The 16,694-nt window shown below is 37.3% G+C and overlaps 1 protein-coding gene across 2 annotated transcripts; it reads right to left on the bottom strand.

The window, feature by feature from the left end:
- Window positions 1–2,191: 2,191 nt before the first annotated feature.
- LOC139969626 (PHD finger protein 21A-like) lies at window positions 2,192–14,948 on the bottom strand. Of its 2 annotated transcripts, none has more exons than XM_071974748.1 (12): window positions 14,139–14,565; window positions 13,857–13,889; window positions 12,796–12,861; window positions 11,992–12,057; window positions 11,248–11,478; window positions 10,609–10,701; window positions 9,557–9,691; window positions 9,136–9,211; window positions 8,876–8,958; window positions 7,490–7,633; window positions 6,736–6,915; window positions 2,192–5,704 (listed from the first exon to the last, which is right to left on the bottom strand). In XM_071974748.1, the coding sequence occupies exons 1-12, from the start codon at window positions 14,160–14,162 to the stop codon at window positions 5,606–5,608; spliced, it is 1,230 nt and encodes a 409-aa protein (XP_071830849.1). In that variant the 5' UTR covers window positions 14,163–14,565; the 3' UTR covers window positions 2,192–5,605. The 2 variants fall into 2 exon arrangements, with proteins under 2 accessions (XP_071830849.1, XP_071830848.1); XM_071974747.1 differs by lacking the exon at window positions 14,139–14,565 and adding an exon at window positions 14,615–14,948 and having other exon boundaries at window positions 2,193–5,704.
- Between the last annotated feature and the right edge of the window lie 1,746 nt (window positions 14,949–16,694).

Raw genomic sequence — 16,694 nt, 5'->3', positions numbered from 1 at the left:
AAAATTGTACCAACTGGCTTGTTTGGTTTCAGTATATTAATCTACTTACAATATGGTTGAAGATAGACATTTCTTAAAGATAAATACCCCAACATGATCATATACTTCCCTTTAAATAACAATCATAATAATGAAGATGAACGGAAGTAGGACGGTTCAACAGTGATCTCCTACAGGGTCTAAACTTCCCTCGCAGTTTTACCTCTTCAGGAAAGCAGGCACCTATGATTCTTACAGTTAGTTGAGATACTGTATAGAACTGAGGCCAAGACACACTGGCAAAAAACTGTGTAACCAATCTAAATCACAGAATGAAATGTTATTTGTATCTATCAGACTTGCCTCAAACACAATCCAAAACTCGGTTTTCATTGCCCAAAGCATCAGAGCAAAGTCTTTCATATGCAATGAAACTAAATATCACTGATTCATGGAGTTTTTTCCCAAATGCTATTGATTTACTCTGCTCTACTCGGAGGGAAAACTGAACTGCAAATAAAGGTTACCTGCAGAAACAGCAAACCGGAGACAGAAACTTTGTCACAACATGCAAGGTGATCTTAACACTGACAATTGTTTTATAAGTTGATATTTTATTTTTTTAGATTTTTTGCTCATATTTCATACTCTTACTATCTTTATATAAATTAAATCTGCTTAGTTTGTATCTCAGGATATTTCTAGGATTGAAATATTGACTATATAAAAAAAATTATCACTGGCATCTTAATAAAGTTTAAGGGTTTTAATTTTTTTTTTCCAGATCCGCCTTAAATAACATTCTCAAGGAAAAACAAACTCTATATGCTTGTTTCCGGCAAGTTCGAACAAAACATTCAGTTGCACCCCTGCACAAAACTATGGAGGTCAAGTCCTATTGACATGTGTGGTATGACTAGAATGTGCATACAAACTGTATTAACTTAAAAAGCTAACATCTGTAAAACGACAAATACATTCAAAATTAAACAGAACAACAAACGGCAACAGAGAATACACCATACACTACACCATAACCATGGAAAAAAAACTTTCTCTGTATATTATGTCTTTGAATAAATTATTCTAAATACAAGGCCCAATGAAGAGGATACATACAATATTTTTTTCTCCAAACTCGTCAAGGCACTTGCACTAATTTCTAGCCACTCAAATATAGACTCTCTCGTCTAACTCGCAAGCAAGCACAGTAATTAATTATCGAAAAAGATTCCCTGAAGATTTTTTTGCTTAAAGACTTAAATATCAAAAGAAGGAACTATCACAAAATATACATGTTTCTTTCTTTATCTTTTTCTCTCTCGAAACACGTTCGAAGCAAAGTATTAAAATGGATAAAATGGTCTAGTGTTACTGAAAACAGATCCACTTACACCATGTGCAAGATTTTGGATGTGTTGCTATGGCTTAGAAAGTACACTCATGTGTGAGCGGTAAAGTAGTTCTTTCATTAAGCACTCCAACGGGTTTTAACTTAGAAGCAGTAGGACTGTTTGTATTTCTATTATTATCATCTCTCCGTTACTACACACAATCCCGGCAAGTAGCACCCACTTTCATTTAAGAAAAAAACAAAACAAATCACAAACTGTGCCGTATAATCATTAACCACAACATGACGTGGTGACTCTTGGAAACTGCTCTAGTCCAGCAAGCTACTTCACAACCTGTCCCTTACAACAAAATTAATTAGAAAATTTTGATGTTACTGTTAAACCAAAAAAAGAAATACATATAACAAGGTAAACACAAGAGGATAGGCAGGCACTCTACCTTTGTGTCGTACACACCCACACTAAATTCCATTGCTTTAGCTGGTAACTAGTGGATAATGTTCAATAAGCTTTCGTGTCATGATACAGCCGTCCAAAGGAGACTTTTAACATGTTATTTCTTAAATAGCAGTGGACAATCACATGTGAAACAATTTCCAGGGAGGATTATTACAAATGAACTGGTAGTTGCTTTTTTCAAGCAAGCACCCATTCTGCAATAGGAGACTTATACTAAAGTCTCATTGACACCAGTTAAAACAATGTACATTATCAAAAGTTGGACTTAACATTGGCAAATGCAAATGACATCTCAAGAAGGATACTGGCTGACTCAAAATATTTTTTTTTTCTGGTATAGAAATATATTAATTTCAATAATTTCAAAATCAACAAAAGGAAGTCCAAGTGAAGTCCCCCCTCCCCCTCTCCCACCCCTAACCATACACAAATTTATTTAAAGCTGCAGTTTATGTGGATTGTGTGCTGATACCAAAATCCTGACCCTAAAGGTAAACACAGTCAGTCCCTGAAAGCATAAGCAGTGCTTTATGTTCCACTGTATCGGACCACGTAACAATGATATAAGGCCAAAATTTTTCAAAATGAGAAATAAACAATTATGTTAAGATCAATAAAAAAACTATTCCTCTAGAACCATACTAAACAGTTAACAGCTTCCTTACGAGTAATTAATTGATCCTAACTGTAAACATCCCTTAGCTTCTGAGGGATATCCAATTTTGTATCACATTTGCAGATGAAGTCCACCACACACTATACGACTGATCAACTTGACTGATCCGGAATGATCAACTTGACTGTTCCCGGGCCCGGCTCAACTTGACCGTCGTTACGTGGAAAATCTCTAATCGTGAAGACCAATAGCCTCACGACGGACCGACTGATCGGCGCACGCAAAGACTGTCTGTTGTTGATGACAAGAGCTTGTTTATGCCTCATGCTAATTCGTTAAGCTGTGATTGGTTATATTTGTGAAAACTGTACAGTTTCAAGAGTGAATCCCCGTACACTGCACGACTGCCAGTCGGGAAGACGTTACAGACATCAGTTTTCGCGACTGAAGCCAACGTGACTATGAACTGGCAAAATCAATGATCAGTCAAGGTCTTAAGCCAACACAGACTGCCAGACTTTCATCCACGATTTTCCACACACCGACTCTCCAGTAGCATCCGGTCGTGTTCGGTCATGTTGTGTGCGGCTGGCTTTAGAATGATGGAAACCTACCGGCCAACACATAACGCAGCTTTAAGTGTCAATATTACCATGCAACTTTAAGTGTCCATGTAAGGATATAGCTTTAAGTGTCCATTTTACCATGCAGCTTTAAGTGTCCATGTTACAATGTAGTTTAAAGTGTCAATGTTACCATGCGACTTTAAGTGTCCATGTAACGAAATAGCTTTAAGTGTCCATTTTACCATGCAACTTTGAGTGTCTATGTAACGATATAGCTTTAAGTGTCCATGTTACCATGCAGCTTTAAGTGTCCATGTTACCCTGCAACTTTTCAAAAACATATTGCACTAGCCTATCATTCATAGTGTTGGGCAACTACCATGACAACACCGGAACATGACATCATCTCGATAACTCCAGGAAACACTATTGCACAATTTGCTTGAAGCACAGAAATCATGAATGAATCACACCTAGACATACCTACTATAACCTGTAATCGCTATGGAAATGACTAGGGTTTATCCCCACTTCAATACAACAACGACGAGAAAATTGTTGCCATGGTCACAGCTGAGATCTGTTTTTTGCATATCTGATGATGAACCAAGCATTATGGTGGCGTTTCAGACAGTAGGAACGATGTTGCAAGCGGTAATAATTCGGGGTAAAATTATGCGAGGAAAATGGGAGCCTACATTTTTTCCTCTTTCTTGGCCTAAAAAAAAAAAAAAAAAGGCTTATCCAATATTTCAGATTAAATGAGAACAACCGTAGCCGTACTCTCAAACAAGAACTGGAATAGTTAATCTTACGAATCTTCTAGTCGATAAAGGGAAATATCAAGCCATTCTCGAGTTAAAAAACACAAAGAAGTGAGGGACTAAAGAAGGAAAATAGTGCTGTACAGAAACAACCTTAAACAAGGAATAATATAAAGTAAATATTGACATAGGAAAAAAACTAAATGAAATGGTAGAAGGAAAACATATGGTAATAGGTCAGCGGACATGGCCGAGTTCTAAATTTAAGGACATATCCATGACTAGAATATTGTGTGACCAAAAGCCCAAATGTGCATGTATCCCGAAAACTAAGCATTGATCAACTTGGTTGACAAATTTTTTAAAGCATTTGAAATATTTTCTTTGTTTTAATTCTCCTGACCTGTGAATGCATATCTGTTATTACACCGAGTGGATTCTCAAACCACCACGACATTGCTATTCGTAAGAAGATTTGAGAGAGGTGAACCGATCTAGTCGGATATGGAGATGTTCACAAAACCTTGAAAAAGACCAATATCTATAAAGAATACAAACTTTCATTGCTGGATTGATATTCCTTGAAACCAATGTTAAAAGCAGAAAAGGTTAAAAAGAAAATGATATATTAGAATGGTGTTCAAAATGAAAAAAAGAGTTCAAAACCAGTGACCTCAAGCCCTGCGCTCTACCAGGAGAACCCTCCTGGTTTATCTTGGCAGTGAACCCTGTTCAGCCATTACCAAGCCATTGCCAAGTGGTGGCCAGACAGACTGTACTGTGACCTGTGTATATATTGCATTCCTAGCTATCACACACTACTCAAATGTGTTTAAATCAACATCGGTAGCAGGGATTGGAATTTTCGACAGATATTACGCTAGCTGTGTAATATGGAAAGCGAAACCTTTAAAATTCTGAAGAGAGACTCTAAAATTGTTATAGAGCTAGGGACAATGAAATGAATGAAAGGTTCGACAATGACCAATTGATTGCTAAAGGTAATATAGACAGCCTGTATCATTGTTTTATCGTGTGTTTTTTTAAGTACCTGTTTCTTCAGATATGTTTCAATTTCAAATATTTTTCTAGGCAGATCTGATACCTTTAAGGAAATTGATCAGGTATACACTTTCCACCTTACTCATGCCTATCATTAACAAATGCCCAGATCTTAAAAAGTCAAAACTCAATTTATTTTCAGATCAATCTCCATAGCAACCCTCATTAGAGAATACTTTATTTGGTTTTCCAAATGATCACAAGACACTCTTTCTCTTTTCCCCTCCGATCAATTTCATCTCCCTGCATAACTGATCACATCAGAAGCATCAAAAACTGATCCCCATGTTGGGATCAGATCAATAAGAGATTGATCCCTCTCGTTCTATTCCTCTGTATTAGCCAATCATCACCTGACGTTTTGCGGTAATTATACTACCTGCCTCCTCTAGAATTATATCTCTTTTTTTCACATCCGATTATTGAATACTTTATATTAAGGTTACGACCGTCACCAATGGCACTTGGCCGATTCTTCCTACTCCTCTGCTTCTCTGACACAGATCACAAGTACCTTAATAATCCAGCACCACATATTCTCATCCATCCGTAAAATTCTTGCCTTTTCTGCTTCGTCCTCTTCTTCCTCTTTCCAGCACTGCATAATCCCATCCGTATGTGAGATGGACTCACCCTGTCTCAATACGGACGTCTAAAAACTGAGAATCATCCTGCGATACTCAAAATTTAGTCAGCGGAAACGACTCCCTTTCATCCAATCAGAAAACAACTTTTTATGATCACACAATTTCCAGGCTCTGACCCGGATCCTGTCGAATTATTCCAGACGTGGTTTCTCATGATCTATGCGTTCATGTGAGCCATTTTCTCTTGGATTTTGTGGACAGCTGTTTCACTCTTCTGATAAGACTTCATTAATTCTTCACTGTCAACTTTCTTTTTCTACAAACAAAAAAGAAGAAAACTGTAGACAAAGAAACATAAAACAATGCAATAATCCAGAATGGGTCCAACCAACAAGGTGAAAATAGAGGATATATTCAGAGATCAAAAATATCACCCCCCGGAAAGACTTTTATCCCTGATCCGAGGGCCCGTCCACTCGACTGAAAACATCTTCAGAATATTATGTATACCAATACACCATCCTTTTACAGTTCAGAAAACTGCCAATTAACTTCCACTTCATGTTGAGATGCACATGAATATTTTGGTGGGGCCTAACATGTTCTTTGACCAAACCAAGCATATGTTCAAGGAGAGCGAGATGGGGGTAGGGTGGGGGTGGGGGGACTGGGGAAGGTGTGGATTAAATGCAAACTCTTCAAATAGTCCATAAACAAACAGCTATTAGTGGACCTCTCCATATAGGAGCCCCCTACACACACATAATGCCAACCCTACTGGTCTGCACTTGTGAAGAGATTAAAAGTACAGAGTTCAGCAACCATTCCCTAATGTTATCATTGTCCAAGGATAAATCAGCAAGAAGATTATGATATATCCCTAGTAAAGCTTTTGAAAAAGATCAGCCCTGATGAGTGATCACATCACAGACCCACCTACTCTCATTAACTTCCCGGAGCAAGGTTTAGCCAGTCAAAACAGGTTTCAATTAATCAACTGTATATCTCAAAATAGATGGTAATGAGGTGGGGCTTTCATCTGAATAATCAGTTTTTACGTTGTCTGCAGCTAGAATATCCATTGAAATTATTTAAGCAAAGTCATGGCACTTTATGAAAAAGTTCATAAAGAGCTCACTGGCGATACTGCAAACTAGCCATGCAAATTGGGATTACATTTCGGTCATGCTTCTGCTCTGCCCAACTCCTCTACCCGTGCTGCTGATTGCTGTTACAAACGCCATCACTACCTTTTACCTTCTCCCTCCCATACTGCTACCCATCCCCAGCCCCTCCAACCACCCCTTCCCTAACACCTAAAGCTTCATACCAATTTCAGTCATTTACCGTGATTGCCTCGTTCAGTTGCCTGACCCTCTCTTCTAGAGCTAGCCTCTCGTTTCTCAGATCCGCTGTTTTCTGCATCAGTTTTTTCTTCTCCTCCTCTCTCCTACTCTTGTGAGCCAGAAAAGAATGTACCATTGAGACCATACCTTTCCAGTCCTCAACCTTTTTGTTGTTCCGGACCTGTCAGCAAAGAATGACAAAACCTGTTCTTAAAATCTTGACTACGAGTAAAATTATGTCTATTTTTCACGTTGTATTTTCACTGCGGTACATTCCCAGAGAGAACCTCTCTTCTCCGACGTACAATATTGCACACAAATCGTTAATTACTAAATCAATATTTTTTCCCAAGTTTCTTATTTAATATTATATTTTTGCTATTTTCCAATAAAGCAAAAATAAAACATTTGAAAAATAATGGAGAAACTGACTCAACATATGTGGCCTTAAAAATACTTGAAAAACTGGTTAAATATGACTAATAACTGACAATGATCAAAATACATTTCTGTTATCAATTTCCAAAATTGCAAATGATAGCAGAGATAAACCCACTGAGTTATACTCTATTATATCTTTTCTTTCATATGAGTAACAGAATTCCACAAAATAGATTCATTATTTGCTGTTATTGGAAAAAGGTGATGTAAAACTAAAGCCAAAAATAACAAGATATGTTTTTTATTGTGTTGATGTTATTTGTCACAGTGTAGACCATCATCTGCACTTATAGCAGGAATAAAAAACAACTCACTTCACACTGGGGACAGCTCCACACCCCTGACGGAACAGTGGACAGGGGTGGATCAAGGCATTCAAAATGGTAGACTAGACGACAGGTATCGCAACACAGGAGTTCCCCGATCCTATGGCAGACTGCACAGGCGTCTTCATGACTCTGCAATCAAATTAAATGGCAATTATTTTTGCGCCAAAACCCAAACAACGACAGCAACATCAGCATGACTTGGGCACCAGAGGGCAGGAGAAAGAGAGGGCGACCAAAAACAACATGGCGCAGAACAGTAGACAAAGAGAGAGAGAGGGCTGGTTGGCGATCCTTGAATGAGGCCAGAAACACAGCTGCCGACCGAGATGAATGGAGACGCTCTGTGGAGGCCTTATTTGCCTCTAGGCAAGAAGAAGACAGATGATGATTTTTGCCCAAATTGATTTTGCTTGTGGGACGATATGTGCTTTCGATGATGTTTTGTGAACTGTGAGCCAGTGTTGGGGGAGGGGGGAGGGGGGCATCATTTTCACTCACATACCTTTTACACATCCCCCTCCTGCTCCCCCACCCATTCCATTACCTAGTAATGAAGCAGACAAACCATCTCATTGCCCAAATTGCATATTTTTTATAGGCAATTCCAATGTACCATGGTGGGTTCGATTATGATCATGCACTTATTAAGACTTTTACCTGGAAAAAGTTTACCGTATTGTCAAATAAATTTCTATAATTTTTAAAAATTTAGCAACTGCAATATTTTTAAAACATGCACATCTATATTTTATGTCTTTTGAAGAAACAAAATATTGATGACATCCTGGGCAGAAGAATCTTTGTTGAGTTTGGATATTTTTCACGGGGCAGTCTACTTAAAAGATTTGATGGCACTTGAAATTGACTAAGGTGACGTCAAATGAGTTACAAAAAAAAATTTGTTTTAATAAAAGTCTAGAAAGAAAATTTTGGGAATATTTCTTTCATTTTTGCCATGGAACACAAATAATTATCAAATTGAGCTGATATAAGCCAACATAAAAATAAAATTAAAAATGATACAGGATAGTGATGGTTTGGAAGTACATGTTGCCAGTTACTTCATTGCTGGACTTCACATTTTGTGTTAAACACAATGAGAGACAAGCCGACCAAACTTCAAGTTGGGTTTAGTTTCCACTGCTACGGCAAAAATGAAGGAATCTCCAAAAGTGTGTCATAAAAGGCATTGCGCCATGATAGGTCCTTCTACGATACTTTGTTCAGTTATTTATCTCAGTATTTCACTCACATGGGATTATTATGAATAATGTTTGGGGCTGCTTCTACTATATAAGCTATCAGGAAACATTTAAGGACCCATTTCTTCATGTGGATCATCAGCATCAAACACAAATACATTTTACTCACATCGGATCTGCCATTAGTAGCACTGACTGGAGACGCTACTGGACGTGGCACTTCTTTGGTTGGTTCGGGGGGAGTGAAACGACCTGTAGAGAATGATAGACCGTAGACTGATCAATACTTCAAACAGAGGGGCAAGATTACAGGAAATCTACCGAATCAAAATGGGATGGAAGTGGAAGAGGCTGGAGGGTGGGGTGGGACCTAAACTTTTTTTTCCCTTCAAATTATGAAGTTATGAAGTTTTTAATCAATTTACTTACTTCGTTTTCTCGTATCATGCAAAGGTTCTGAGGAGCCGGTCGTCGCTGCGAGGTAACTGGAGGCAGACTGTCGACTCTGGGAGGAAAAAGGGGGAACAGATATGAAGTTAAAATGTGAACAAAAAGATTAGAATTATGTCAAAATATGACCGATAGGGTTTCTGTAAATAAGTGAGTAAAAAAAGTTTATGAAGAAAAAACCAAAAACACTTTCGGTTGGATTGCCCTGATGACATTATTCACTCTGCCATTGCCAGAGGCATTCACAAAGGTACCACCAAATTTGAAGGGTTCATACAAAATGCTATGAGGGGTGTATCTGGCATTGTTGTTAAGCAAAGAAATTTCTGCTACTGGAATCTTCTTTCTTTATTTTTTTTATTTATTTCACTTTAAAGCAAATTAATGAGAGAAACCTTACTTCAAGTTCTTTTCTGTTATAACTAGAGAACTGCGGGTTAGCTGTGCTCCTCCTCTTTCGCTCCTGCCTCTTGTTTTGGAGATGTTCTAGTGTCCTCTGCGTGATGAGACCTAAGGCTGCCATGAACTCCAATTTCTATGGCAAAACAAATGAAACAGCATATACACTTTCTTAAAATTTGAAATGAAGGCAACTACAGTTAAAAAAGTGATAAAGGCAACTCCAGTTAAAAAAGTGAAAAAGGCAACTCCAGTTAAAAAAGTTTTTGCGACAAGTGAAAACTTGTTCTAAACAGTGTGCACCTAGAAAATTAGGATGTAAAAAGTGGGGAGTGGTGGGGGGGGGTGGGTCAGTCAGGCAATTACAAAGGGTAATAGCTTACACTTACCAGAAACCCTCTCCACTATGAAATGTTTCAAAAATTCTTAGATAAGAGAGAGGCTTATGGTTCCACAAAGTAGATTAGTATTTCAAGATGGGTATGTAGCCAAATAATGAATACATTCGTTCTTCAGAGTTGAACTGGGGAGACCTCTTAAGGCTGCAGAGCTTTTCGATGGGATCAAAAAAAGTATTCATCTTTTGAAAAACTCTTCCCGAAACAATAAGTAAGTTATGTCAATACGAAAAACAAAGAAAAAAAAGCCTCATTATGCATTTGGGTCTAAGGAATCTCTGTTTGGTACTGTTATGAAACTGCAAATAATCAAAGATTCATTTGTTCTGCAAATAGACCATACTTTAGGCAAAAAAACTACATCGTCTTGATTGTGTCATTATTTACTACATAATATTAACCCCCCCCCCCAAAAAAAATGATTGTAGGATTAGGGATCAGTAACATTGTGTTTATAATGAAATGCATCATGATGCTTTCATTGCTTTAATTGCCTTAGGACAAAGTTTATGGGATTACATAGAACTTGTTATGCCTTACAAAAATGCAAAACACTCTGTCGAAAGAAGACTGGTTGGGGAAGGGGTGGGGTTTTGAGCCAACATTTATGTTAAACGTATATTAAGAAACAACTAAAAATGTAACGATACATTACCACTTCTGCAGGAGTAAGTGCCTTCTTTGGTTTGAGGTGACTGCTGTGCTTTTGCTCCTTAAATTTGACAATCTTTTTATCTGATAAATCCAGCTGAAAGAGAAAAAATGTGGACAAAACCATGTCAGTTTAAAGACCAATAATTTTTGTTTTCCCTTGTTATATAGTACTAATGGCAAATCACAATAGTGAGTATACAATGTTCTCTTGGAATTCGACTAGATTGCTCCAGGACCCTTTCATCGGTAAGTTAAAGGTATGCTGTATTGGCCCCAAATATGCTAGATATTCCAAATATGGTCACCTTTGGTCAAAATTCTTGAACTGTTTTTATTACAACCTTCGAGGAAATGTTCACTCACTTAGACATTCAGTCACCTTTGTGTGTTCCTTAAAATGTCTCAGAACAGTTTGGAGAGTAAAGACATCCAGGAAAGTACTTTTTTGAAAACTTCTAGCAATTAAAGCATGCTATAATTTGGGGCCTATACTGCCTACCTTGAAGTCTTCAGTATTCACAAACTCACATCTAACTGGTATTGTACCTTGTAATAAGCATGTAAACAAAAATATTTAAATGATGACCTCCCAGAATAGCCTCTTAAAATGAAATACACTTATCAAAAATCCTCCTCTTACCTTTGGCATGGTCACTTTCTTCTCGGTCGTGCCACCACTGAGACGGCAGGTGATCTGAGGTACTTTGATGGGGAACATGGAGGGTTTGTTTGTCAGAATTGACATCCTGGGAGGGGTCAGTGGGGGTGTCACGACCCCTGCCGGATGAGGCCTTGGAGTGATTTTGATGCTGGGCCTTGTGGGGATATTGAGGTGTTGTGACGTACCCAAAGGCATTGTAGTACTAGATTTCTGAAAGGTTTACAAGATAATTTGTACTGACATGTAGAAAAAACAAAATTAAATAGAATAGAAAACAAGATTAATGAAGGCTGTGGAAATGCAGGGCAAATTTTTTTCTGGTTGTCCCTCTGACAACTAGGCTTTACATTTTGGTTGTCTGAAAAGCAACTATAACACTGACCAATATATACGCTGTAGGATAGATGTGTAGGCTTGGTGAATATTACACCAGCTTTGGGGGTTGAACCAATTTATCATTTAACCTATTTGGAGGCATTTATTTACAGTGCAATTCTGAATTTCATGTAAACATGCCTAAGTCTTCATTCAAACTGAAACTCATGTCAATGGACAACAATAAGACTTAGACCAATATGTTCCAACTGACACAGATATCACATTTTTCTGAACGACTTGAGCATATCAAAATGGAAAGATCAAATAGGTGGAAAAATAGATAATAATTGTAACAAATTATGCACGAAACACAAAAACAGATTACTTTTGTAGAAATTGACATACCTTTTCATTTTGTACAGGGCTTTTTTGGATACCCAGTTCTGATCTCAACTGCTCGACAACTTTCTTCTGCAAGTTTAATGAAAGGTAAACTCAAACATTGGGGAAGTCTTCAAGATACATATTCCATTTAAATAAAAAAAACAATAAAAAATCACTGTAACAGAGGGGACAGTATTAAGATTAGTACATGTACATTATAAATCCTGGTGCTAACATGGACAGGAACTACAGTTGAATCATTAGGTGTGTAGGAGGGGGCCGGGGGGGGTTAACAGTTGGAGGAAGGGGATCAAGGATTTGTGTGGAGTGGGATGGGAATGGGTAAAGTTCAAAGTGTCTTCAAAATACTGTGTACTTAAAATAAAAATTTCCAAAAGTAACATTTGGTATGTAAACCAATAAAGATCTTATTCTCCAGTTCGTAATATTCTGCTTTATTTTGACAGACAGTTTTTTAGAAATGGGTATCGAAGATGTTATAATTCAACTCCTTGTGTGCCAAAATTATACCGAGAAGAATACCTTCCCTGTCACATTTTGGGTTATATCAAATGAAACTGTATTATGATCTCTAGTTACTCTGTATATGCAAGGTAACTGTGGCTAAGTTTCCTTCTAGAGAACTTGTTCAGTAGGGATCACTTCCGACTAAAACACTGTACATTTTAAGTTGACAGAGCCCACGGTCTTCTAAGATGACCGGTTCAAATTCTATTCGAGCCAAATCAACCTTTAATTTGCTCTTTCAAGACCTAACTTCATTTTGTTTTTGTTTTTTTACTCACGTTACATAAATGCACATACCTGCTTTTCACTTAGTGTAGCAATCTTTGCCTGTTGTTCCTTTATAGATTTCTTCAAATCTGGATCCTATAATTAAGAAATATGTTTTAAATGCAAAAAAAAGGGAAACGGAAAGAGAGAGAAAGAAACGTACTTCATTGCAACTTTAAATTTGACATATATGGTGTATGATTATGTTGTAGGAGAAGAACTTTTTACATTACGGGGTACACTAGCTGCCAGTTCTGAATGTGACCCTACTCAACTCAATCCTTGACCATAGCGCCCTGCGCTCACACACACAGGTTGACTACCAACTACACAACGGTTTGGTCGAGTTAGGTTTGGGTTGTGTCCAGTCAGGGTTGCAATCATTCGAGCAGTGTGCAGCCGACATAACCATGTCAAGTGTTGTAAACAGCGATAAAAATGCTTCACTTCACATACCGATGAGGATAATAGTGACCCACTTCATCAGAGTGAAGTCCAGAGCTAAACTAAGTGTAGACTAGCTATATATGCAAACTTCCCAGTTCCACAGAATTTAAATGTTTTAAACCTTATCTATAGCCTAGATAAATTGCAGGAAATATTTAACTTTTGTTTACCCTTAAGAAGGATCTTTACCATATTATTGAGAAATTTGGCAAAAAACTTTTTACAAAACCATTCTATGACAAAATAAGTAACTACCAGGCTCAACTTGAATCTTTCGTTAAAACAAGTTGGTGTGTTTTTTTTTGCCGATACTACTGTAGTTAGAAGATATACCATGTACTATTGGATAATGTGCTAAGATAAGTGTGTTTATTTCCCTCAAACAGTAATGGAAGAGTAGATTTGGGGTAGGTAACAGTTGTGGGGACAAACTTTCACCTCATGAATTACTTTACTTATGCTTTCAAGTATAGGTTAAGATGCATAAATTATGTTAATAGTATAGTAGGCCTAATATACCAACCTGCAACCTTTTCACAAATACTTGCAAACAATTGTCTAGTATTGTGAATTTACTGCCACTGTAGCCTATTCTTACATTTGCCTAAATTCGTATGGGTCAAAAAACATTAAAGGGTTCTTACATTGGGATTTGATTGAACCTTCACCACTAGAATCTGAAAGAAATAAGAAAACGAAAGTTATAAATAGCCCATGGGCAAAGTACAATATGCAGGAGTGTGACATCACTCAAAACAAGTTTGCGTACTACGTACAGTGTGTAAAGGATGATACACACAGCACTATGAACTGCGTAACGCTGTTCTATTTTGGTTGCGAGTGTGACTTGTACACATAACGAGGGTTCTGGATACATGGAATGTGATGTAAAATTGAAAATCAACAGAGTTTCACTGTTAAAATACGTTATCAATACATTTCGTAATCATTTCATGTTGTAAAATCGATTGAGGGTAAGGTTACGAAGGAAGTTTACTGGCTCGGTGTCCCGGCTCCGATACTTGTTGTAAGGGTCTAACTGTTAGAAGTTAGCATTGGTACCAATTAGGCTAAGGTTTGGAGAAGACCAACAAACAATCATGACCAGTTTTCATTAGTCAGAAATTACCTGCCTGTTATCTATCTACATAAATGTAGGAAATATTAATATTTTTCACCCATAAGCAAAGGCTTATATTTTTAAAGAGGAAAGAATCCTTCAAAATTGTACTTAACTTCAGCTCATTATGTATGCAAAGCTCCATTTAATAGGGAAAGCTTATACTTTTTGTATAGTGCGTGTATGGAAGATACGAAGGGGTATCTGATCGGTACGAACACAACGTAAATGTTTTGGACAATAACTACCAAAGGAAATACAAGAACTAAATGAACAACTTACTTGGTGTGACTGTATTTCTTTACGAAGCTGCTGCTGTAGCTTTTGAAGCTCTGGATTTGCCATTTCGAACTCGAATTCGGACGGGATTGCGAGCTGGTTCTGAAGGGGAATGTCCCTTTCCAACAAAGTTCTGAGTCGATAGCGGATGAATATCTTGTGCAGGATTTTAACTTTCTTTAGTTTCTTAAATTAATAGCGTTGATAATTATGCAAAATTCCACTCATTTTGAACCCTTAATGCCATACTGTAGGTTTTAGGTAAAATTTATAAGCAAAAGGGTACGATTTCAATTCTTTTAGGAATTACTTTTTTACACCACTCTGTTCCGCAAACTGAGTTCCACGGTTTTCACTAACAAGTGAATGCCCCGGATGTGATGCACTCAACTTGTTTTCGAATCAGTTCAAAACAAAGGTGAACAAAGACATATGCCACCAGTATTGAGCCGGTTACGAAAATAGTGTTGCATGAATTTGGCGAGAATTGAACCATGTAGTCTGGGAGAAGTGGTAATACCGTGTCTGGCAAAGTACTGACAAACATAGTTAGAGAATTGGGTAAAAGAAGGGTTTTAAGGGAGTGGTTGACGGGATGGTTTACATAGTACATGGTTGGGAGTGGCGCCAGAACTAAGACAGTACTAATAGTAGTAATTAATGTTTTGGGCCTGTGAATGTGGAGAATTGGTACATGATTTCCATTACAAAGGAATTATATGATCCAAGGTACATGAAAGCCGGGAAGTGGATATTTTTTAGCTGAAAGCATAATCATTACAGCTAATTAGGACCATTGCCATCAATAATGCTAGACAGTGGCAAATAATGGTCACATGGTTGAAACTTGAGAAAGCATAATTTACTCATTTTCTTGGGGGGGGGGGTGGGGGTGGGGTGGGGAGGAATATGAGAACCCCTTGGAGAGTACTAAGAGCAAAGATATGACCTTTAACAATATCATCAGTATTGCCACCCCATATCTTTCCCAAAGTTAGCAAGAATCAATACCCTTACAAGGATCAACCCCTTTAATTCCCCCTCCACTTCCCCAAATTTTTAGCAAGCTTTAAACTATCACTAATGCCCCTAACACACACCCCGTTTCTAAACCAAACTTTCCTAACTCTCCTTGAACGTATGCCGTATTGGCCCCAAATATGCTTGATTTTTCAAATATGGTACCATATTTGAAAAATCAAAAAAGTCGACGTCAACCGTTGTGGTCAAATTTCTTAAACACATTTTGTAAGAACCCTGGAGGAAATTTACCACACCAGGACATGCAGTCATCTTGTGAATTCATTTAGAATACCTGAGAACAATTTGGAGAGTAAAGACCCCCAGGGTGGTACTTTTTGAAAACTTTGATAAATTAAAGCATGCTATAATTTGGGACCAATACAGATAACCTTTAAGTTTCAAAAATATCACTTGCCAAGTATATGATTTGGACATTTTCCAACACAAAATTTGCCTTTAATTAGATCCAATTCTAGTGGTAGTCTTTTTGCAACTGATGCTCAAGTTTTCATCGGGATAAACAGCAAGTTAGTCAAAGAAGGAACACATTCAAATATACATTCTAAGCAAAAATCTGTCACAATTGCCTTTATAAGTTGAACAACTGTCTTCCAGAGTTTGTCTCGCTGCCATCAGTTTATGAATATAATATTTGGTAGGCTTGGTAGCAAGCACTCAATATACAGAACACTGCAAGTATTGTATTCTAAGTTTGTGCTCTTTCGTTCTGGAGAAATTCATTCAGAGAGCGCAAATAACAAGCAAAGTTTTTTTCATAGTTAAATGCAAAATTTTATTTCATTCCTTTTTAAAAAATATGTTATACATATGAACAAACTAGCAAGACTTCAGATAAAAACCTAAAGCAATAATATCCTCCAGACTCATTTGCTCATAATTACTAAAGCCACCTAATATTTTTTTTAAAAGAATATGTTTGAACTCCAGATATTTCAGGGCATAAACAGTCTTTAGGAATTTATCAATAACACTAATTATGCAATATATGGTAATCTGAAACCTGCACAATATTCTAGATTTCACTGGTTCATAAGTTGAT

The sequence above is a fragment of the Apostichopus japonicus genome, chromosome 7, assembly GCF_037975245.1.
Source record: "Apostichopus japonicus isolate 1M-3 chromosome 7, ASM3797524v1, whole genome shotgun sequence".
Taxonomy (NCBI): domain Eukaryota; kingdom Metazoa; phylum Echinodermata; class Holothuroidea; order Aspidochirotida; family Stichopodidae; genus Apostichopus; species Apostichopus japonicus.
This window is presented reverse-complemented; position numbering and strand designations above follow the sequence as displayed.

What these genes read in the sequence shown, in the direction of transcription:
- LOC139969626 (XM_071974747.1), bottom strand. Translation starts at nt 14,677, where the DNA reads ATGGCAAATCCAGAGCTTCAAAAGCTACAGCAGCAGCTTCGTAAAGAA. An exon ending in AGGTTCAATCAAATCCCAAT is followed by an intron (nt 12,862 to 13,856) that starts GTAAGAACCCTT and finishes TCTTAATTATAG; the next exon opens with GATCCAGATTTGAAGAAATC. An exon ending in GCATGATACGAGAAAACGAA is followed by an intron (nt 8,959 to 9,135) that starts GTAAGTAAATTG and finishes CATTCTCTACAG; the next exon opens with GTCGTTTCACTCCCCCCGAA.